General features: G+C 44.3%; 1 protein-coding gene across 1 annotated transcript in view; it reads right to left on the reverse strand.

Moving 5' to 3' along the window:
• The window catches only part of apc2 (APC regulator of WNT signaling pathway 2), a gene marked incomplete at both ends in the record, with an annotated part of 82,431 nt that extends 58,961 nt beyond the window's left edge, over window positions 1-23,470 (reverse strand). The window contains 5 exon segments of the mRNA XM_080750355.1: window positions 2,153-2,266; window positions 3,206-3,314; window positions 9,357-9,687; window positions 14,705-14,795; window positions 23,336-23,470. Of these exon segments, the coding sequence (XP_080606481.1) occupies window positions 2,153-2,266; window positions 3,206-3,314; window positions 9,357-9,687; window positions 14,705-14,795; window positions 23,336-23,470 (780 nt within the window).
• Between the last annotated feature and the right edge of the window lie 801 nt (window positions 23,471-24,271).

Below are 24,271 nucleotides of genomic sequence, written 5' to 3' on the forward strand. Positions count from 1 at the left end.
TGTCTGCTGCTTGTAGTTCTCAGTAAAAACCTGTTCAGTTTAACCCGTTTAAGGCCTGAAAAATACAAAAAAAAAAGAATTCTTCTCAATGTTTTCTGAAAAACCTATGTTTCTATGATAAGTGTGGTGCTCAAACATCTTAATGTCAGGAACCTCTAGAACAGGGGTCCCAAGGGGCCAAATGAGAAACTAAAAATATTGTGGAGGGCCGGGCCAAAAGGCTGAACACAAATCTGCATAATATAAAATGTATTTCTATATAAAAAGCAGTAAAAAGCAATGTTTTGACAAGTTGGTAAGAGTATACGTATGTGTTGGTTAAAGTGGTGAAACTCTACAGACGACAGAAAGAGAAGGTTTAACTTTTCAATTGATCATGTGACCAATTTTGTCTTTTTTAACTGTTTGATTGAGTCCTTTAAATGTACTGTGATTTCTCCAAACGTGTAACCTCGGCATGTGTTTTCTGAGAATTAAATAAAAGGCTGGTGATGATTAATATCCTCTACCATATACAGAATTGTATTTTATTGTATTCATTGACATGAGCAGTGTACACACGTTATGATTACTATGTAGTTATAGTAAGGGGAACATATACAAATAACATGTGAGGGGTTAAACTAGGGGTTTTTCATGTTGCTGAATCCATTGCAAGCATTTGTTTTGCACAAAAGACATTCCATGGGCTACAAATGGCCCCCACAAAACGGTGAAAAGTGATGATTCATCACTAAACCATTGTTTTGTGGGTCCAATTACTGAATGTCAGGTCTCCACTTTGGCATATTATAAGTCCGACTAGCGTAGCGTGACCGCGAGGCAACAACCGGGAGACGAACCCGGGCCACTACTTAAAGGGGGCCTGTCACCTAAAGGGTTACTGTCACTTTAAGAATCATCTTAAAAAACAAGTTAATAGTTTTATGATGTCATTGTGGGGATGCGCAATTATGAGCCAATCAAATTAATTGTCTGTATAGCCTGACTGTATGACAACTTACTGTAACCGGTCAGCTGTTGTTGGGGGGCGAGGGGCAGATTACACTGTGACATGAGCTTCAGACTGTTTCAGACTGTTTTCAGAGAAGCTCATGTCACAGTGTAATCTGCCCCTAAACCCCTTTAGGTGACAGTACCCCTTTAACAGGGCGCATACGTTAACCAGTCAGTCAAAGAGCTGAGCTTGTTGGCAAGTGACCAACGCAGCACCCCGGAGCCTACAGTCGTCCCCTCCTACCTGGAAGCGTGACCACGCGCGCCAGCCAGGAGCCAAGCTCCACTTTGAAACCGGGGGGTTCAAACGCAACCAGGGATGGAGGATCGACACCTCCTCCTACCACGACTCCGTCCAGTCTTTCACAGCACTGCCCGGCGACGTAGGGACCGCTGCCACCAATGTAGCGTGACCGGGAGGCAACAACCGGGAGGCGAACCCGGGCCGATACTTATCAGGGTGCATATGTTAACCAGTCAGCCAAAGAGCTGAGCTCGTTGGCTACCCCGGAGCCTACACTAGTAGGCCTTCTAGTGGATCTCAAATGTTTTATTTGCAAGGAGCCCCATGGCTTTTAAGGGTCCATGTGGTTCCATTTGAACCCTCTCAGAGTCACAGACCTGTTATGATCATTCAGGACTATTACTGTAGCTCTCTTTGTGTTTCTTAGAATATTATTGTCCAAAATGGAATTTTGACTTTATGATTCTGACCTGTGAACCATCTAACATATGAATATATTAATTAGTAGTGTATTACACACACTGACTGCCAGACTTTATTTTGATTGATGGCCCCTTTCACCTTTTCCTGGGGCCCCAAATCATATGTTGTACTTCAACTACATACATATAAATCTATGCTTCAATGGAAAGCCCCACTCCCCCTCTTTCAAAGAAAAAAAAAATGTGGCATGCTCCTATCGTTAGATTTGGGCTCGGAAAGAACATGTGCAAAATGTATATTTTAGTACCTGACTGCGGTGAACCATCTCATCACTGGTTCAATAACATTATATGAATAATATTATATTATAATATATTATTTTAATAAGGTGTATTATTAACCTGTGTACGGTGAACCATCTCATCACTGGTTCCATAACATTATATGAATATATTATAATATATTATGTTAATAAGGTGTATTATTAACCTGTGTACGGTGAACCATCTCATCACTGGTTCCAAATCGTTCCTCCATCACAGAACGAACCTGCTGGGCTTCAAACTCCAACTGCTGTCTGATCAGATCCATCTGGAGAGAGAACTACAAACATGGTGTCTGATTAACACAGAGAACTACAAACAATATGTCTGATTAACACAGAGAACTACAAACAACATGTCTGATTAAAGGCCACTGGGCCGCGACCGGGTATTTCCCGGTGAATCTGTGCGCAACGGTTGGGGCTTGGGACTTGGGAGTGTGGGGAACACGCACCACTGACTGCTGATGGAGAAGTTATATAGCTTAGCCTTTATGTATTGAGGATGAGAGGCACTCTTGCCGATTTAGTAAGAGACTCGTTGCCAATTGCAAGATATTTAAAAGTTATTTGGGGCCATGATGATAACCCTTTCTTCCCACAACTAGACTAAGGATTTACATTGTCTGTGTTATTGTTTACAACCAATTATTCACGTGTGGCAAGATCGCGGTTCCACTAGTTTTTAGTAGGCTATAGTGTAGGCTTAGAAGCCTTTTCAGAAGTTAATTTAATGTTCTCCATTTAATGATTTCCTATATCTAATCTTGCTCTAATGCACGCAACTGTTTTCGCCAGGTTTTAAGGTCTTATTTTAGTTGTTTCTCATAAGCTCACGACCCTCCTTGCCCATCGGCCCCCACCTTTGCGCACAGATTCACCGGGAAATACCCGGTCGCGTCAGAGATAACAGATAAAAAAAATGTCTTTCTCCAGATATTTTTCCATTCAAAGTGGATGGTAGATACAGATAAAAAAAATATCTGCCACAGATATTTCTTTTATCTGTGGCAGATATTTTTTTTATCTGTTATCTGGCCCAGTGGGCATGGGCCTTAACACAGAGAACTACAAACAATATGTCTGATTAACACTGAGAACTACAAACAATATGTCTGATTAACACTGAGAACTACAAACAATATGTCTGATTAACACAGAGAACTACAAACAATATGTCTGATTAAACTAAAAACATGGTGTGTGTGAGTGTAACTTACCGTATCGATGCGAGGCAGCTGGCCCAGTCTTTGGGACAGAGCCTGCAGCTGGGTGTAATACCAACACCTCTCCCTCTCCTCCCTGTCGATCTCACTGAGTAGCATGTTCCTGCACACACACACACGCACGCACGCACGCACGCACGCACACACACACACACACACACACACACACACACACACACACACACACACACACACACACACACACACACACACACACACACACACACACACACACACACACACACACACACACACACACTTCTTAATACAGCACTCTTAACACCTTCCAAGCCAAGGGGAGCCCCCCAATGTTAAAACCGTCTTATATCGGACTTCCCCCCAGGTCCCCTCAGCCACGTCGCACTTAACCGGACTTTGTCTTTAAAACCGTTATAAAAGATTTTGATCCGAAAATCGGCGATCGTCTAGCCTTCCCTGGCCCTCACTCGAGCATTCATAGCTCACCCAGGCCGTACATGAAGCAGAGGTGACGTCATGGACCCATCCTTGTCCAAGCAGCTCTCCCAGCCATTTGTTTGCTGTTTGCAGACACTGGCTTCTGCTGCAGCCATGTTTGCAGCTATGCAGGCGAAACTTCTCGGTGTTGTTCTTCAATCACACATGGATTGTTTGCGGGGACATTTACGTGAATGGATCGCGCACGCGAAACGCACGGAGACATCGCCGATCGGCCAAAACGCCCACTCTATCCCAACGGAGATCGAGAAAAACATGGTGAGCTACCGCCCTGGGGGGGAAAAAAAAAAGAATAACAACGCCGCTGTCGGAGATGGAGGGGCGGCGGGCTCGTGTTTATAAACATAATATTATGTCTCAGATCACAATACAATAACAGAAATCCCACGGCTAATCCACCAACCACCATTCTATTTCGGACTGCAACGTGTTAAGAAGCAGGGGTTAAACTATTAATCTGGCTGGTCCAGACATCATTGTGATGTCAGAACAGGTCAGATGTAGAGGTCCATATATGGAGATGTCTTGGCCATATATGGAGCGTGACATGAGGCGTGACGCACGGACGGACATGATCTGCAGGTTTTCATAATAAATGCGACCTACTTTTCCAAAATGACTCTTTCAACTTGTTCATGCCAAATTATTATTAACTAGAAGTCTAGTCGGAGACCTGGCCAACTCGGGAACGATGTAAACAGGGAATGAATGCCCCACCCAATGCAAACCCCATTATACCTGTTGTCATAGGACCTGAATTGAATATATGTTTGCCTGTGTCCATTTATGCCCATATAGGGAGATATCTGTATCTGTCTGTCTGCGTCCAGTTTATGCCCATATATGGAGATCTCTGTATCTGTCTGTCGGGTGCCCGAGCGTCTAGTCGGGGACCGGCCTACTCAGGAAGGATGTAAATAGGGAATGAATACCCCAACCTTTAATGCAAACCCCATTATACCTGTTGTCATAGGACCTGTTTTGACCATCTATTTGCCTGTGTCCATTTCTGTGCATATATGAAGATATCTGTATCTGTCTGTCTGCCTCCATTTTATGCCCATATATCGAGATCTCTGTATCGGCAAACCCTGACCCCTCAGACTCTCCGTATACGGAGAGTCTGAACCTTTCACTCCGGTTCCGGAAAACCTGCATTTGAATTTGCAGCCGGTGGGACGAACGCTTCTCGAGATACGCTTGATTGATTGATTGAAGGCTTTATTAGAAGTTTGCATAGGAAAATGTACAGATTCATGACGGTACAGTTCACTGGTACAAGGTCTACTAAAAGGAGATCCATGAAAAGACTAAGCTTATTTCAACAGGAAACCATTTAAGTATCTCATATAACATTGAATGACAGACAAATAGAACACAGTACTATGCAGTAGATATGTAAAGAAAAAGGGAAAAAAAAGAAAACAGTAAGTCTAAACCAGTAAGACTCCCTAATCGGGAGATAAGCGACCGTTGGTCGCTTATCTCCACAAATAGGCCAAAAAATTTGTTTTACCAATTATCAAGACATACGGGCAGTTGACAGTTTGCCATAGTTACTCATTGAAGTTGAATCTCCATATATGGAGATAACCTACGCATCACACTAAGTCTGACCTCACCAGCCCATATTTGGGCATGAGCAACTTATGTCTCCATATATGGAGATATGATGACATCACACAGTCCTCAGCCGATGATGTGGCGTGATGTCATACAATACACAAACGAGCCCTACAGTATAAAGGGGCAATTCTTGCCAGGAAAGAAGCATTTCTTCGACTCAGACCTTATCGCCAGGGTTGGCTTATAGCAGCTGTCGGTAGGACCATATATGGATTCTGTTAGTGTGGATCTCCTAACAGGGCATCATCTGGGATACAATCCCTTTTATGCCCATATATGGAGATCCCTAACAGAAGCCCTTTCATGCCCATATATGGAGATCCCTAACAGAATCCCTTTTATGCCCATATATGGAGATCCCTAACAGCATCCCTTTTATGCCCATATATGGAGATCACTAACAGCTAACAGAATCCCTTTTATGCCCATATATGGAGATCCCTAACATAATCCCTTTTATGCCCATATATGGAGATCCCTAACAGAATCCCTTTTATGCCCATATATGGAGATTCCTAACAGAATCCCTTTTATGCCCATATATGGAGATCCCTAACAGAATCCCTTTTATGCCCATATATGGAGATCCCTAACAGAATCCCTTTTATGCCCATATATGGAGATCCCTAACAGAATCCCTTGTATGCCCATATATGGAGATCCCTAACAGAATCCCTTTTATGCCCATATATGGAGATCCCTAACAGAATCCCTTTTATGCCCATATATTATGGAGAAATCCCTGCTCTGAGTATCTGACATCAGTGTGATGTCACCTGTTTATGCCCATATATGGAGATCCCTGCTCTGCGTATCTGGTTGCTATGGTAAACAGTTGGTTGCTAGGGTAAAAAAACATGGTTGCTATGGTAAACAGTTGGTTGCTAGGGTAAACAGTTGGTTGCTAGGGTAAAACCATGGTTGCTAAGGTGGTTGCTAACGTACACTAACAAACCAGCAACAACAGACTGTTGCCACAGCAACGTACACAAAGGTTTGTGTACACATGTGGTGTGATGTCATACTGATGCGGAGATATGAGCATATACGGAGATGGCCATATATGGAGATACGATGACATCACAGAGTCCACAGCTGATATGTGGCGTGATGTCATACAATAAACAAACAAGCCCTATATACTGATGCGATACGATGACATCACAGAGTCCACAGCTGATGATGTGGCGTGATGTCATACAATAAACAAACAAGCCCTATATACTGATGCGGAGATATGAGCAGGGCAAAGGTGTGACGTGTGACGTGTGACCGACCGACCGACCGACGGACCGACCGACCGACCGACCGACCGACCGACGGACGGCCGGTGGAGGTTTTCATAGTAAACTGCTCCCTGACGGTCGCAACCAGTAAGACTCCCTAATCGGGAGATAAGCGACCGTTGGTCGCTTATCTCCACAAATATCACAACCTCCACCTCTCACGTCATACGGGTAGCCATAGTTACACCTGGAATGTTGAATCTCCATATATGGAGATAACCTACGCATCACACAAAGTCTGACCTCACCAGCCCATACTTGGGCATGGACGACTTATATCTCCATATACGGAGATGGCCATATATGGAGATACGATGAAATCACAGAGTCCACAGCTGATGATGTGACGTGATGTCATACAATACACAAACAAGCCCTATATAAAGGGGCAATTCTCACCAGGGAAGAGAGCATTGCCTGGAATGTTGAATCTCCATATATGGAGATAACCTACGCATCACACAAAGTCTGACCTCACCAGCCCATACTTGGGCATGGACGACTTATATCTCCATATACGGAGATGGCCATATATGGAGATACGATGACATCACAGAGTCCACAGCTGATGATGTGGCGTGATGTCATACAATAAACAAACAAGCCCTATATACTGATGCGATACGATGACATCACAGAGTCCACAGCTGATGATGTGGCGTGATGTCATACAATAAACAAACAAGCCCTATATACTGATGCGGAGATATGAGCAGGGCAAAGGTGTGACGTGTGACGTGTGACCGACCGACCGACCGACCGACGGACGGACGGACGGCCGGTGGAGGTTTTCATAGTAAACTGCTCCCTGACGGTCGCAACAATCAGTAAGTACAGTATATACAAGGAAGGGGCAGGGAGGGTAGGGTTGGGCTAGGTTTTTACCAGTTGTGAACGGCTGCTGCCTGTAAGTGGTTTTTTAGGGCAATTTTAAAGGATGCTAGTGATCCACACTCCTTTATGGCCTTCGGTAAGGCATTCCACATTTTTGTGGTATAGCAGAAGAACGAGTTCGACCCTTTCTTTGAGTTGACTCTGGGTTGAATGTGATCTGTGGCACTGCCTCTGGTGTTGTAATTATGGACATCCTTAACGTTTATAAAGTATTTTGACAGGTACTTGGGTATCATAGTGGTGTAGTGTATCTTGTACACCAGGGGCCAGTTGCACCACCAGAACGTAAGTTCTGCCCTAAGTTAGGGAGTAAAGTCCTTACTAGAGGCTTAGTAACTACTAGTTAGTTTGTAACTAAGTGAGTTACTAACAGGTGTTGCACCACGACTGCTTAAGGCATAACGTAACTAGTAATGCGTAGACTGTTCCTAAAGTAATGTATAGTCGCATAAAATGACGTCATAGCTCCCGAATCCAATGAAAACGAACTGTTTCTAGTAAAGCTTGTATCGTCTTTTGTCAACAGAGAGCTCTGTCTCTCCACTGGCAAGTACACAAAGTCACTGTTATGCGTGCACAGTGCGAGCGCATCCCTGCGCAGCGCACTGCCCTGCAAACGGATTGTATCACAAATTATATTGGCCTCATACATCTTTCCCCGTTGTGAAGTAATATAAGCATATTTGGAGACACAGGGAAAGAGAGCGCACCGTTCAATTCGCTGTTGTGCTGTATGTGCAGTGGTTGAAAAGTACTCAAATGAATTAAAAAAGTATCAATCCTGCAATGTAAAAATACTCTATTAATAGCACACACATCGTGAGCTTGTAGATCGGCTATTTTCAAATGGCCGAAATGTATATTGGGCTTAATGTATGTTTTAAACAGATGGGTCGTTTCATTGTTGAATTAATTAAATAGCCGATATAATGCCGTCTGCCACGTTAGTAGTGTAGTTGCTCTACTCCCAGTCTCCCATAGAGATAGGTTACTTAGTAAAGACTTAGTGCTACCCAAGGGGAGGTGTAAATATTTAGTTGTTACTTAGAGATACGTAAGAACAAATTTGTGTGGTGCAACACCTGACATTTTAGTAATGCGTAAGTCTTGACTTAGAAGCCATTTACGTTACAACTAGGCTACGTTATAACTTAGTAACAGCTGGTGCAACCCCGCCCAGGCCCATTGCAAGTTGCTGTACTCTGTCATCTACTCTGAGCCACCCCACTCTTAACTGGTGAGTAGCGGTGAGGTGAGTCTGATAGGGAAGGTTAAGCAGGACCCTAATTAGTTTATTTTGGGCTGTTTGGAGTTTAGTTTTTAGGGCTTGTGGGGCGTCACGATACCATACGTGGACTCCGTAGTCAAAGAGGGGCTGGATTATTGCACCAGCTATGGTCTTCAGTGTGTTGAAGTTGACCATTGGGGCGATCCTCTGTAGGAAACGAGTTCGTTGGTTGATTTTTTGTATTACTTTTGAAGTCATCTTTTCGCTGGAAAGATTAGCTTCAAGGATACATCCTAAGTAAGAGATTTCGTTTTTTCGTGTTATGACCTTGTCACCCACTTTGATTGTGAAGTCATCTACCTTTTTGAGGTTATGATTTGATCCAAAGAGGATGGACTCGGTTTTGCCCAGGTGAATTGATAATTTGTTGTCGTTAAGCCATGTGCAGATCTTACTCAGTTCAGAGTTAAGTGTCTTTTCAACCTGCAAGTGGTCCTTGCCCGAGACTAGGAGACGCGGGTTACATACATACTTACTCACAGAGATTTCTCGCATTTATTGTAAGATAATGTTTTTAATTGTTCTAGGATTAATTAACATTTCCTTTTAATGATTCATATACATATGAGGTTACCTCTCCTTGTAGAGCTCGTCCAGGTGCTGCTCGCTGATTGGTCCGTCCCCGTGTCCCGAGAACAGGAAGGCGGCCTTGGGCGGAGCTCCGTCCATGATGTGAGGAGACAAGATGGCCGCCGCCGCGGCTGCACTGGGGTGCAGGGGGCGGAGTCTGGACGCCAGGGCCAGACGCTCCTCCCCCGACTCCCCCCCTCCTCCTCCCAGCCCCGCCCCCCCGGGCCCCGGACCACCCCAGGCCCCTCCCCCTCCCCCCAGGCTGTCCGGGAGGCAGCGGAGGTTGTGGGGCTGGTACTTCAGCTCGTAGTAGTTGGTCAGGTCCATGTGCAGCTCTGGAATGGAATGGATTACATTTTTATAACGCTTTTCCCAAGTGCTCAAATCGCTTTACATTCATTCATTCATACATTGGGAGGTGAAGCGGTGAACAGTCGACGCCAGCGTCCTCACTTCCCACATTCACACACCAATGGTGGTAAAGCTGACACCGATCGACTCATTAATGCGTGGCCAGTCGTGCATGTGCATTCCTGCTTCTGTAAAATTGCATTGGGAAAAACTGTACATCGCTTAGATTTTCTTCCACGCTAAAAAAAGTAAACATCCGAGAGATGGAAAGCCAACCTTTTACTTTTTGGATTCGATGTTCACGAAAAGGTAAGAAGTGTTCATGACGGCGGAGCTTCCCCGAGACTTTTGGATTCGGGCAAGTAGCTGCAAGGAACCTCATCTCTGAGCTATAGAACACAATATTTTGATATGGGGGTCGGCGGTCAAATAAATGTATTTGAGAAAACAGACTAAAAAATCAAACCTCGGTTCCAAGTGAAGCAGTGAATCTGAGTATAAAATTGTGTGGAGAGTCAAATTGCCATGTGAAGCTTGACCAATGTTCACTTTTTCACACTACACACATAGTCTGGACGTACGGGACAGATAAAACCTGTTCATTCTGGACTGAAATGACCATATATGGACATGAGGTGACAGACATTTAGTTTTTGAGAATGCCTGTTCATTCTGGACTGAAATGACCATATATGGACATGAGGTGACAGACATTTAGTTTTTGATAAAACCTGTTCATTCTGGACTGAAATGACCATATATGGACATGGGACACACATTTTGTTTTTGATAAAACCTGTTCATTCTGGACTGAAATGACCATATATGGACGTGAGACACACAAAGCCACTCCTTGGAAGCGGCTTTCACCGCTTCAAAAATACAAAATGTTAGGTATTTTTCAGACCTAAATGGGACAAGGAAAGGTTAGGGCCAAGCCATCGCTACAGCAGTGTTAGGAGAGCACAGTTGGCCAACATATGACTTTACATCAGCAATGATGCAATCAGGCTAACGACAGCAGGGGGGAAGCATTATGAAGTGATTGTTATTAATTGTGCCTGATTGGCTGGGAGTCAATTAAACATGCATTCAGGGAACACACACGGGGACCTTAACAAGCCTCTTGATTTGATTGGCTGAAATGGAACAGAGCCAATCATATTATGATGATTGGATGTTGTTCGTTCATGTGTGCTGATTGGTCCCCGGGGGCCCCGTCGCCCCTGCCTGGGGCATGCTGGCTCCTGATTGGCTGGCACTGAGCCAGGATCACGTGGTAACCAGACCCCTAAAATGGAGAGAGTTATGACACTTACGTAGACTCCCATTGTAAGCGTGGAAAGCTATGGAAGTAGCTAGCTTAGCCTAGCTTACTGGGGCCTGTTCTCATTCTTAGCGAGCCTCTGCTGCTCTTCAGCCCCGTCCGCCCCCATTATAACCCAGGTAAGTAGACTAAATCATGTCTTTTTTCCCCCTTTTAATAATGTTGTCTACCTTGGAGAGGCCCGTGAATGCGTTAAAAGGACGTGATATAATCTACTTACCAGTGAGTGAAAATGCCTGGGTTATAATGGGTTATAATGGGTTATAATGGGTTATAATGGGGGCGGACGGGGCTGAAGAGCAGCAGAGGCTCGCTAGGAATGAGAACAGGCTCCATGCGACGCCACCTCCGGTCTGCAGCGATATCAAAGCGTGACGCCACTCTCTTCTAAAACCACACTGGTGTTAACCATAGACATTAAAAGGTAGACGCCTCCTTCGGCTCTGGGGCGTCCGTCTTGGTTGATAGGCAACCTTTCCAAGACTGTATGGCTGCAGTTGTGGACGCTTCCGTGTGTGTCACAAGTGGCGTTTCCATAAAGCCTCTTAATACATCTGGTGCCAACCCAGAGTTTCCCAAGTTTGAAAAGGTACCACCCCTGTGCCAACCCTGAGTTTCCCGATTTTTTTTTTTTCATTTCTTTTTTTCAAAAATGTTTTTTGGACCTCCAGAAATGTATGCGATCGCGAAATTGCATGTTTAACCCCCATACCAACCCATTCTTTCAAACATGGCAGCCATGTTTGTTTACATCTGAAGAAAACATAATGGCTGATAAATCATGAATGCCTGAATGGATTTCCAAGCAGATTTTTTTGTTTGAAAGCTGTGAACAGTGTGCACACACGTGGTGCATCATCTAGGCATGGGCGTGCACGATCCGTGCACTATAAATTACATGGAATCCGCTTGGAGGAGGTGGATCGGCCACCTTCCAGAGGACGCTGAAACTTGCAGGATGAGTGCACTCTGTGCAGCGATCGTGCAGTGCTCTGCACGTCTCGGTTCGGTCTGAAAAAATCAGCCCGATCAACTCATGTGACCGTTGCTAATTCGAATGACACCCGCAAATGGAAACATGCTAAATTTGCTGTGTCTTAATGCGAATTTCTGATAATTAAGTGTGCCTGCCATGCAATGGCAAAACACTTATTGTAATCCGCCATACTTAAAGGAGCATGAAACACAAAATCACTTTTTCTATAAATATGTATTATATCAATGAGTCACTTGTGATAGGGAGCAGTGATATGGTTCAGTTTGCCAATAGCCTTGTGGATTCAGAGCTTTCTGCTGGTCTCTGCAGCTATTTCTGTTTACTTCCAGTTTCTAGAAGAAAAGAAAACTTTGGCGCCACTCATTAAATATTAGCTATCATTGTTCTAGAGTGCAATGTGACGTAGGCATATCTAATTAATATTAACGTTTGTTTAATATAGAGTATCAAGGGGGGGCGTGGTTTCATTCTGCCCTTGTTGTGGTGGCGTCTCGTTGTGTTCAGAGCATAGAGACTGTAGGGCTGTCGCAGTGGGGCACTTGTTGATTAGATTCGGCAACTCCATGTTCTATAACCAGTTAAAATGGGCAAGTATTTTACAAAGAAGCTGTCTGAGCTTTTTTCCATGGACACACTTTCTCCAGCTTTGGACTGTTTACCACGGAACCGAAGAAGAAGGGACGCTAAGCTATCGCCGATAGCTATTTTCTGTGTAGTGTGTGTGTGTGTGTGTGTGTGTGTGTGCGCGCGCGCGCGTGCGTCGTGACAGCGCGCACACACATACACAACGTCCACACGAAAAATAGCAGATCTACAAGCTCACAACGCGTCGCGAAAGTGACTCGTTGTGAGCTTGTATGTCAGCTACGTAGCTACGTAGCTATGTAGCCGTAGCTACATAGCCGTAGCTATGTAGCCGTCGGCTACATAGCTGATATACAAGCTCACAACGTGTCACTTTCGCGACGCGTTGTGAGCTTGTAGATCTGCTATTTTTCGTGTGTGGACGTTGGGTGTGTGCGCGCGCACTGTCACGACGCACGCGCACGCACGCACGCACGCACGCACACACACACACACACACACACACACACACACTACACAGATAATAGCTATCGGCGATAGCTTAGCGTCCCTTCTTCTTCGGTTCCGTGGTAAACAGTCCAAAGCTGGAGAAAGTGTGTCCATGGATAAATGCTCAGCCAGCTTCTTTGTAAAATACCTGCACATTTTAATTGGTTACAGAACATGGAGTTGCCGAATCTTTATACTTTTTACACCTCCAATGGCTGGTTTTAAAAAATGTTTCCGAAATGGAAAAGTGCCCACTGCTGACAGCTTCTGAGCTTCGGTCTGTCTCTCTCTAGAAGACGCAGTACTCCGCCCCCTCCCCCCACAACGGCAGATAACCACGCCTACATTTTAGAAATCTTTTCATGTTCTGAAATCCCATAAAACAAATTAGAGGCGGGGTTTCTTATCCCTTTAAGTAAGTAATGTCGCCACAAAATTTCGGCACGTAATAAGTGCCGCACGATTTACGCCACCGCCGCAATATATACATCAAAACGTGCGGCTCGGCCGGGAATGGGGTGCTATTACTTTTCTAAGAGAAAAGTTGTATCGTTTAATTGATATTAATTTATTAGTGAATTAATTTTACCCATTGACTTATAATGGGAATCGCAAAAACTCACATTCAATATTTTTTTTCTCGCAAACCATAGGGGCTACAGTTTCAAAACTTGGAGAGGAGATTTATAATGATATCAAGGATTAAATAAAAAATAATTTCGTCAGTTGGCCTCATGGTGGCACTATAACAGTCCACTTTACCTTTCGGCCTGTAACTCTTGAACCGTGGGTCGGAAAATTAAAATTCCTTTTTCCCTGGATTCCTTGGGTCATGACGCATCTCCTCATATAGGCCACGCCCATTTGCGTCAGGATAGATTTTCCGCCATTTTGAATTTTCTTCAAAACACACTTTTTGCTCCTTTTCCTACATATTTTCTCCAAATGTCACAAAAATCGATACACACGATCTATGGACTCATGCGATAAACATATTTAAACGATATTTTGATAGTCCATACCGTTCTTCCGTAACAGGGTTCCAAAGTTAGCGGGAGGAGCCCGTTTTGTAAGAAGTAGCCATAAATCACAAACGAAACATCCAGTCAACACCAAATTTTAACCACAAGTGAGGGGCGCTATACTGAACATATAACCAAAAGCATTTCCACTTCGACCCATAGGGGGCACCACAAACGCGCAAAACGTAACCGTTTCATGCCAAAACGTGTTTTTCAGGGGACTTAGCGAGCTGCAGGCACACTTAAAATTTCTTAGAAATTTTCTTTTCTAGTTCGCTTCCTATTTTCGAATAAGCCTATGGAAACATGGCTACAGAAGGGGATGTTCGGTTGAATTGAAGTCATGGAAAAAATGCGCTGCGATTGGCCAGTAGTCTAAACTGATTAGGTGCGTGGTCTACCTATGTTATTGTTTTTCTAGATTGATATTCCTACGCATTTGTTATATTGTTGTTGATGTACTGACATGTTATCTTCCTTATTATATTGTCTTTGTGTATATAGGGCCTAGGTAAGTGCCTTGGATGAAGACGCTATATAAATGACCATTTACACGCACGCACGCACACACGCACACACACCTTTCAGTTGGTCCAGGACGTCGGTCCGGCCGGAGGAAGCCAGCGTTCCTGCTTCCTGTTCCAGTTTACTCTGCAACTGTTTTAACACATCCTGAGAGAGAGACATAGACACAGAGGGAGAGAGAGAAAGAGAGAGAGAGAGAGAGAGAGAGAGAGAGAGAGAGAGAGAGAGAGTTAGTAAACTATAGGATCACACATAAGCAAAGAACCAATAATTAAGCTGGCTGCACACTGCACACTGCATGTTTTCGTTTCGTTTTGGAAATCCGAAATCCGGAGGCCAGGGAGAGAGAGAAAGAGAGCAAGGGACTCAGTGGCAACAGTTGCGAAAATCAGAAAAAAAACAACCCTGGTCCGCAAAGAAATACGAAGCGGCAGGGTGGCGGGGGGTCGCTCCGCCACTGATCATCTGTACATTGAAACTACAGAAACTCCAAGATACCAGGTCAACAAATGAACCTTGAATATGTGTAATGATGCCCAGGATGCCAACCCGGGTCTCCTGTGTGAAAGTCCAACATCTTAACCACTAGACCAAGAGACATCCCTTTGGTCTGGGGGTGATACTAGAGTCACTCTGCTTTATAGGCCTATGTCTAAATAACATGCGGTGAGGCTACAGTAGCTCCTAGTGCTACTACAAAAGCCCATACATCCGGAATCAGAGTTATGAGAGAATAAATAGAATAGAATTTACAATTTAATTCATAGCCTACATTTAAATCATGCTTGTATGATATCATATGATATAGTACTTTATTGTCAGTTCACACTGACATTTGCCTTGCGACACAGCAGCCATGTATGCAAAAATACAAACATTTGACACAATGAAAAAAAGAAAAAAAAAGCAACCTACAGTTTATTCTCTATGCAACACATGGCTACTATTAGAGGAAATATTTCTTGCCAACCTTAGAATGCTGTTATCATACGTAGTCGTATAGGCCTATATCCTCTGAAGTGGTTGTCCAACTATCTTTGAACAAATGTTCAGTTGTGACTTTAGGGCTGCAGACAAGCATCCATACCAGGTGGTTCTACAGTACTGAAGAACACTCATAATAACATCCATACCAGGTGGTTCTACAGTACTGAAGAACACTCATAATAACATCCATACCAGGTGGTTCTACAGTACTGAAGAACACTCATAATAACATCCATACCAGGTGGTACTACAGTACTGAAGAACACTCATAATAGCATCCATACCAGGTGGTACTACAGTACTGAAGAACACTCATAATAACATCCATACCAGGTGGTTCTACAGTACTGAAGAACACTCATAATAACATCCATACCAGGTGGTTCTACAGTACTGAAGAACACTCATAATAACATCCATACCAGGTGGTTCTACAGTACTGAAGAACACTCATAATAACATCCATACCAGGTGGTTCTACAGTACTGAAGAACACTCATAATAACATCCATACCAGGTGGTTCTACAGTACTGAAGAACACTCATAATAACAGAAGTGAAAAACATGAGAAGAATCTGTCTACTAGCACCAAATGATCTTAAACGGCGAAGGAAGTAGATTCTATGCTTTGTTTTCTTACACACAGATTCAATCTGATGGTCTATTACTACTCCGAGGTATACGAACATACCTGGTTGATCTGTTCACCACGAATAGTAATGGGAGATCTGTGTGTATCTGGTGGTGCACCAAAAACAATCTCTTCTGTCTTTTTAGTGTTAATGATGAGAGCGTTGTTATCACTCCATTCAACCACCTTATTCACTCTGAGTTGGTGCAGTCCAGGATCACTGGAACTATCTAAGAGTGAAATTAAAACTGTATCATCAGAGTACTTTAGAATGTGTTGTTCTGGGGGTTTGAGACGTACTGAATCTGATGTCTGCAGCCTGGGAATGAAACAGTTAAACAACGCGTTGTGACCCAGTCCACTCAGACTACAACCTGTCAATCATAACCACTCAGCTGATGAATCACATAATAACCACTGGTGGAAAGTAACTAAGTACATTTACTTAAATTACACTTTTGAGGTATTTGCACTTTACTTGAGTGTTTCCTTTTACTTCTACTCCACTACATCTCAGATCCAAATATTGTACTTTCAAGTTGTGCATAAAGTGCAGCATTGTTTCAGGTAGGGATGGGACCATATAGTTATTACCATTATTGTGATAAATAACACTCAATAATCGTATCGTGGAGATTTACATTCATCGACCTCCGTCATGCACTGGGATCAATTCACCTTTTATTTGACGAGCTGCATATCTGGTACCATTTAAACTCTTGGTAAAACGGACCTACCAAATCTCTTTGTCAAAAGTAGCAGATCTACAAGCTCACATCGCGATGCGATGCAATGCAATTTTTTTTTGGGCAAATGTTCCGCCCCACGATAGTGGATGTTGGGGCTATTTTGATTATCGCAACTCTTTTAGACTATACAGTACATGGTCAAACAAACACACAACTCTTTTAGACTATACAGTACATGGTCAAACAAACACACAACTCTTTTAGACTATACAGTACATGGTCAAACAAACACACAACTCTTTTAGACTATACAGTACATGGTCAAACAAACACACAATGGACAGACACACAATAAGTCCTCATCGATGCCCTGTTTGTGTCGCTGTTTGAGTTGTGTGTCTTTCTGTCGTGTTGCTGTCGTGTTGTCTGTTTGTTTGTTTGTGCGTGCGTGCGTGCGTGCGTGCTGCAGCTGAGTGTGTGTAGATAAATCCTCTCACCTGATGAAAACACGAAAACATCCAAACATCACCGAACCATGGAAATAAGTCTTCATTTATGTCTGTCTGTCTGTCTGTCTGTCTGTCTGTCTGTCTGTCTGTCTGTCTGTCTGTCTGTCTGTCTGTCTGTCTGTCTGTCTGTCTGCATGTTTGTCTGTCTGTCGGCCTGCCTGCCCGTCTTGTCTTGTCCTGAGGTCTTCTCTCCACTGACTGCAGGTCAGCTGACCTGACAGACCCCCCCCCCTCCTCCTCCTTTCCCCAGGAGGGATGAAGGATAATCCAGATGGGATTAAACATCTGGGCACGTGTGTGTGTGTGTGTGTGTGTGTGTGTGTGTGTGTGTGTGTGTGTGTGTGTGTGTGTGTGTGTGTGTGTGTGTGTGTGTGTGTGTGCATCATGTAGCTTTTTCTATCCACAGTGACTTGTAGAATAACGTTCAGTTAACCACTTAAGCCCCATATGGGAAGCCGGCTTCCCATAGCCAGTCACACAACTGTTTTTGTTCTGTTATTGGTCAATAAATCAATAGAGACAGAATCAAATTACAATTTCAATGTTGATTCTGCTACAGGGGTCCTACAGCACATATAATCAGCTGCCATTGTATTTTTCACCCATGCATTACTCATATTACATTATTATTACACATTATCTTTACTCGTTTTTATAATTTTTCACCCTATACTTTAACATTATTAATATTACAGCACTGCTCTCACTAAAACATCTGTAGAGTTTACATAGTTTGAAATATATTCATAAGAGTTTGCCTATCAATTGATGACACCTTGATGGACAATTTCTCTATTCACTATGTCTCCAATGAGGTCTTGAGTCTTTTTGCACTTTTCAGAATGCAAATTTTCCATAGGCGGAGGTCTTTTTCAATCCTCTTTTCCCTAATAAATGATCACAGCATTACAATTTGGTAAGAGAAATGTGATGTTTTACACTGCATTTTCAGGGGTTAGGGTGCCCTCACACCAAAATGCCTATGAGAGTGGAATCCGCGTTCCACCAATGCATTTCAATGAGAAGGGAGCGTTTTTTGAAGAAATCCTCTGCTGGCATGAAACCGCTTCACTCTCATTGAAATGCATTGGCGGAACGCGGATTCCACTCTCATAGGTACTTTGGTGTGAGGGCACCCTTAGCTTACATTTGGTGGGTCAAGAGTAGCCACACTCATTGTAGTTTTGTGTCTATTATTCCAATTTGGGCATAATTTTAGGCGGATTTTCCCCTGGACCCAGGGTACATTACGTGCATTGATTCTGTTCTAATCTTGGGGAAACAACAGTTCCAGAACCATATCGTCCATAAGGCTGGGCAATGTTAGGAAAACATTCGATATTCAATAACGTTGAATACCTCAATATCGATTTTACTCACGATATTATTAAAAACAATTGCATATTGTAGTTTTTAATGTTTTTCTGCTTTAGGTCCACTGCCTGCCTAACCCAGATAATGAATAGCATATCCATGCATGCACACTGCACAGTACAAATAGAATAAAGACATTAAATGCCATATTTCCATTTTCCAACAATGGTTTTAATGAAGTAACCACACCTGGTTACAGATGGACTGCTTTTTTGCATGCATAGTGTGTCTGTTAATTAATTTGACACATACACCAATACCTCATTTTGTCGATACCTCGCATGTTGATACCTTGATGATGGTAAATATTTGATATATTGCCTAGTAGGGCATTCACAAATAGTGATTTTTAGTATTCGAATTATTCAACCTCAAAGTATTCGAATAGTCAAATATTCGACAGGACCGGCCAAACTGTTAAATAAGAGGCGAACATTGTGAAAATAGCCGATCATGTAGATCTGCTATTTTCACAATAGTTATCTGCGGTACCGAGTCACATTAAATGTAATACCTACAATTCCAAGTGCTTGTCAGGGTGGGGGTCCCCAGTTCAAATATGTTTATTTTGGGGGTCACGGCCTAAAAAAGGTTTGAGAACCCCTGGTATAGAGCATTAACAAAGTCATCCACCAGGGGCATTGACAACTCATTCTTATTGACTTCCTATCTAGCCAACCTTTATAAACTATATATATTTTTAAAGATAAAACAATAAAAAGTTAAAATAAGCAAATATTCAACTTTGGTGAACAATGTCGAATAGTGACTTTGATATTTGAATATTCGAATATATGGTGAATGCCCAATTGCCCTAGCCTGGCGTTGCTCATACTAATTCCTCACTGCGTGTCGGATATTAGTCTGGCCTCGGGAGCAGAGTTTTCATTTCCAAGGGGTGGTTTAAAAAAATGTTATGTTGACTTGCTCTTAATTGCTCCCTCTGAACTTCAAAGGGCTTGTGAGCTGCTGTAATTGATTGAGCCATACAAGTGTCAATAGCTCGTTAGTCACTGAAAGCATCAAAGACTACAATCTGTTTGATGTCTGTAATAAGAGTGGAGGGGGGAATGTGTTTGAATACACACAGACTCGCCTGATTGGAGGAATGGTTTTGAACCAGGCCACCACCCACCACGTGCCCCAAGCCTACAGCCCTGAATGGCTCGCCCTTTCTGAGAGACGGGTCTGTCTGCAGACCAAAGATTAGGGGGCGGATTGTGATGGGGGATGCTATTGGATAGTATGAGAATGAATCAATCCGCCCCCTGGAATCTCAATCCACCCCCTATGACGTTGCACGGACGAGTCCAGCTGGACTTAGAAGAAAAAACGACAAGCCGTTTTTTCTTCTAAGTCCAGCTGGACTTAGAAGAAAAATCGAACCTCTGTTCGAAGTGGAGCTGTGTGTGTGTGTGTGTGTGTGTGTGTGTGTGTGTGTGTGTGTGTGTGTGTGTGTGTGTGTGTGTGTGTGTGTGTGTGTGTGTGTATTGCAGTTGATGCTCAGGGCAGGCTATACTCAACAGCACCTCTCTGGTCACCCAGGGTTACTACATACAGGCTACATACAGACCCACAGACCCACATACCCACATACCCACCCACATACCTACACACACGGCCACGTATAGGGAGCTTGTGTTCCACACAGCTCCAAAAGTGGTCCCCAGGCCGGTTTTTGGGGCCTGGGGCCGGCCCTGGGGGTCCGCGGGGGTCCCTGGTGGTGGTCCCCGGGCGGCGGTGCTCAGAGGCCCGCCAGGGACCTCCGGGGACCCCCGCTGGTGGTCCCCGGTGGTCCCTGGAGGTCGCCAGGCCCGGTTTTCGGGGCCTGGCGTCGGCCATGGGGGTCCGCGGGGGTCCGCGATGGCACCATCGTGTGCGGGGCGGCGAGCCGGTTCCAACGGTACCAGGCTCGAGCGCGAGGCCCAAAGGGCGGTAGAATAGGAGCCTAAAGCGTTTGGCGAGCTTGGGTATCCGCTATGGATTTTTTTTTTTTTTCGGGCTCCAGGGGGTCCGTGGGTGGTCCCTCGGCCGAGGCCGAGGCCCCCAGGTCGGCCTCGAGCAGTGAGGGGCCGGCCCCTGGGCCCTGGAGCTCCGAGCTCCAGGCTCCCAGGCTCTCTCCCCCCTTCCTTCCTTTGTAAAACTCTCCTGAGCAAAGTGGGAACTTCCTCCATCACGGAGGTATAGAGGCCGGCTCTGGGTGGAAAGTGGCCGAGGAGGGAGCCCCGAGTCGGCCTAGAGGGTGTGGAGAGTCGGCCCTGGTGCTCTGGAGGTACCAGAGCCTGGGCAAATCTCCCCTGCCCCTGTCCTTTGAAAAATCCTCCCGCACAAAGTGAGCACACCCTCCATCACGGAGGTGAAGAGGGTGGTGCTGGGTGGAAAGTGGCCCAGATGGGTGTCTTAACTCGGGTTTGGGGTGGGGAGGGTGGTCCCTGGTTCTCTTGGGGGTCCGGGGACCCCCTGGGCTCATTGAGATTCCAGGGGGCGGATTGATTCATTCTCATACTATCCAATAGCATCCCCCATCACAATCCGCCCCCTAATCTACTATCCAATAGCATCCCCCATCACAATCCGCCCCCTAATCTTTGGTCTGCAGACAGACCCACTTGCTTTCTGAGGGCTGGTGGAAAAAGCTTATTTAATGTGAAGGGCCAGACTACAACACCACCACTACCAACAGGGGGTGGTGTTGTGCAGTCTGGTTTATTAACCAGGCTACTGTTGCCCAGCCATAGTCCATAGGATCCTGTAAACCAGACTACACAACACCACCACTACCAACAGGGGGTGGTGTTGTGCAGTCTGGTTTATTAACCAGGCTACTATTGCCCAGCCATAGTCCATAGGATCCTGTTTCTGTAGTGCAGTGATACTCAAACTCCGGCCCGCGGGCCACTTTATGTTTTAATCCTTCCAAATAGAGCTTCTGTTTTGAGCTTGTAGATCGGGTATTTTAAAACATTTTTGTACTTTTCTTTTGGTACTTTAAGTATATTTTGATGCAAAAAAAAAGAGTTTTACTGAAGTACATTTTGAATTCCAGACTTTTACTTGTAACAGAGTATTTCTATATTGCAGTAAGTAGAATATCGTCGTCGTCGGGTGAAAACCCTGTATGTCCAAAACCGTTCCTTTTGCATTTATCATTTTAAAAATGATTTAAACTAGTGAAAACAGTCGATCTACAAGCACACAACGCCTCGCGGGTGCGAGGCGTTGTGTGCTTGTAGATCGGCTGTTTTCACTATACTTTTGTGCGACGCCTTGTATGATGAAGCAGGGCTTTGCTTTACGAAAGAACAATACACATTTGAAACTTGGAGATACGAGGTTTCCACTCGACAAGGACTATACGTGAGTACTTTCTCCAGCACTGCTCTGCTCTAATAAGCATTACATCACAGTCAGTGCCCCTGGATGAGGTCACTGTAGAATAGATCTGTAGAACATCCGCTGTTCCAAATGATCAGCGCGTGGCTCAGAGGGGGTTATTGATGATCAGTGATGGAACTGTTGATAAAACTCAACCCTAAAGAGGGTCAGAGAGTTTTATTGATGGTCACTGATGGAACATCCACTGCCTGGGGGGCCAGACTGCATGATGCAGGGACGTGCTGGCCATTGGGAAAAGCGGGACAACTCCCGAATGGCCGGTTCATTCCTGGCCGGTCCAGGTCGAAAAAGATTAAAATACAATATGTCGGCCTTTGTTCCATTTTGGGGGCTGGGCGGCCAACAAAGTAAAACGTCACTGTGGGGCAGAAACCTCATATCTCCAAGTTTCAAATGTATACATTTTTTCGCAAAGCAAAGCCCTGCTTCATCATACAAGGCCGTTGCACAAAAGTAGTGAAAACAGCAGATCTACATACATGCTCACATGCATGCTCACATGCTCGCATGTAGATCTGCTATTTTCACAATAGAAAGTTCTTTTTTTTTCAACTTCGACTTTCGACTTTCTCTAGTGGAAGTCGACTTGTGTAATGAAGTCGACTAAGTCGACTTGTCGACTTTTTCGTTAATGCCCTAGTTTATGCACACACATGGTGCACGCACCCCCTCCTCATCATAACAGAACACCCCCCCCCCCCCCCCTCCTCATCATAACAGAACAGGAAGAGAGTGATTCAGGTCAGTGAATTCATTTCTTCATCTCTGCATTGTGAGTCACTGCTCAGTTTAACCCATTAAAGACCTTCTTAATGTGAGTCACTGCTCAGTTTAACCCATTAAAGACACTGGTCAGTATACTGTATATAATTGTAATTTTAGGGGCGTGGCCACTTGGCCTTTGATGTTGTCCATTTTTTGAAGGCACAAAGGCCAAATGCCAGGGCAGGAAGGCCATCAACTAAAACAAGATTTTAGATTGATTTTACATTCAATTATGCTGTTGAAATAAATACATTGGTATTTAAAAGTGTGTGTGTGTGTGTGTGTGTGTGTGTGTGTGTGTGTGTGTGTGTGTGTGTGTGGTGTGGTAGAGTCACCTTCATGTCCTCTGTGTCGTTCTCCAGCTTGTTGAGGTGCTGGGAGTTGTCCTCTAGCTCCCTCCGCAGGTGGGTGTTCTCCTTGCGGAGAGCCTCCACCTGGTTGGCCAGCTGATCGTAGGAAGCCACCGCCATGTCTCACTGCTTGGAGCGCCCCCTGGAGGACAAACACACAATTTAACAATTTAGCCCCACAACCCATTTAGGCCTATAGCATTATTGAATGCTTTAACACTATTGAAAAATAGCAGATATACAAGCTCACAGCGCGGCACCGAGTGCCGTGCTGCGAGCTTGTAGATCTGCTATTTTTGAAAAGTCGTGAAAATGTGTGAAAACCTTTGAATATATGTATTTTTATAAGCGAACGTTTGTAACTCAAATTTTGCTTCTGGGTGGTCCCTGGAACTAAATATTTTGAGATAAGGGTCCGTGGCCAAATACTTATCATTTTGGGGGTCCTTCACATGAAAAGGTTAGGGTTGACATAGTAGTCTCTCAAGAACAGGCTTCTGAACTCTCTTCTGAGCTGCGCTGACTTCCGGCCCAGAGATGTAATGGTTTCAAATGGACAAACGGGCAGATGACAACATCAACATCCCCAAAAGGATCAAATAGAAGGGCTACAGTAACAGGATTTATTAGATCCACGGTAACGATATTCAAGGTAAGTTAGGTTGCAACCTTACTGTGTACAAAGACTTGCTATCTGTGCAGTGCTTGCTCCACTATCAAGGTGATACACCATGAAATTTCACTTTTCCTATTTTAAATTATTATATTATTATATTTGTGTCTTTCTCTGGTTTTGAGAAGGCGAAGGTTAAAAGTATCCCACGGGTTCTCAAAACAGGCTATCCAGATTTGCTGCCGATTGTGACGTCATCTGCCGATTGTGACGTCATCATAAAAAAAAAACGTAAACGGGGGTGGCGC

This window comes from Nannobrachium achirus, assembly GCF_963921795.1.
Source record: "Nannobrachium achirus genome assembly, chromosome: 1".
NCBI classification, from domain to species: domain Eukaryota; kingdom Metazoa; phylum Chordata; class Actinopteri; order Myctophiformes; family Myctophidae; genus Nannobrachium; species Nannobrachium achirus.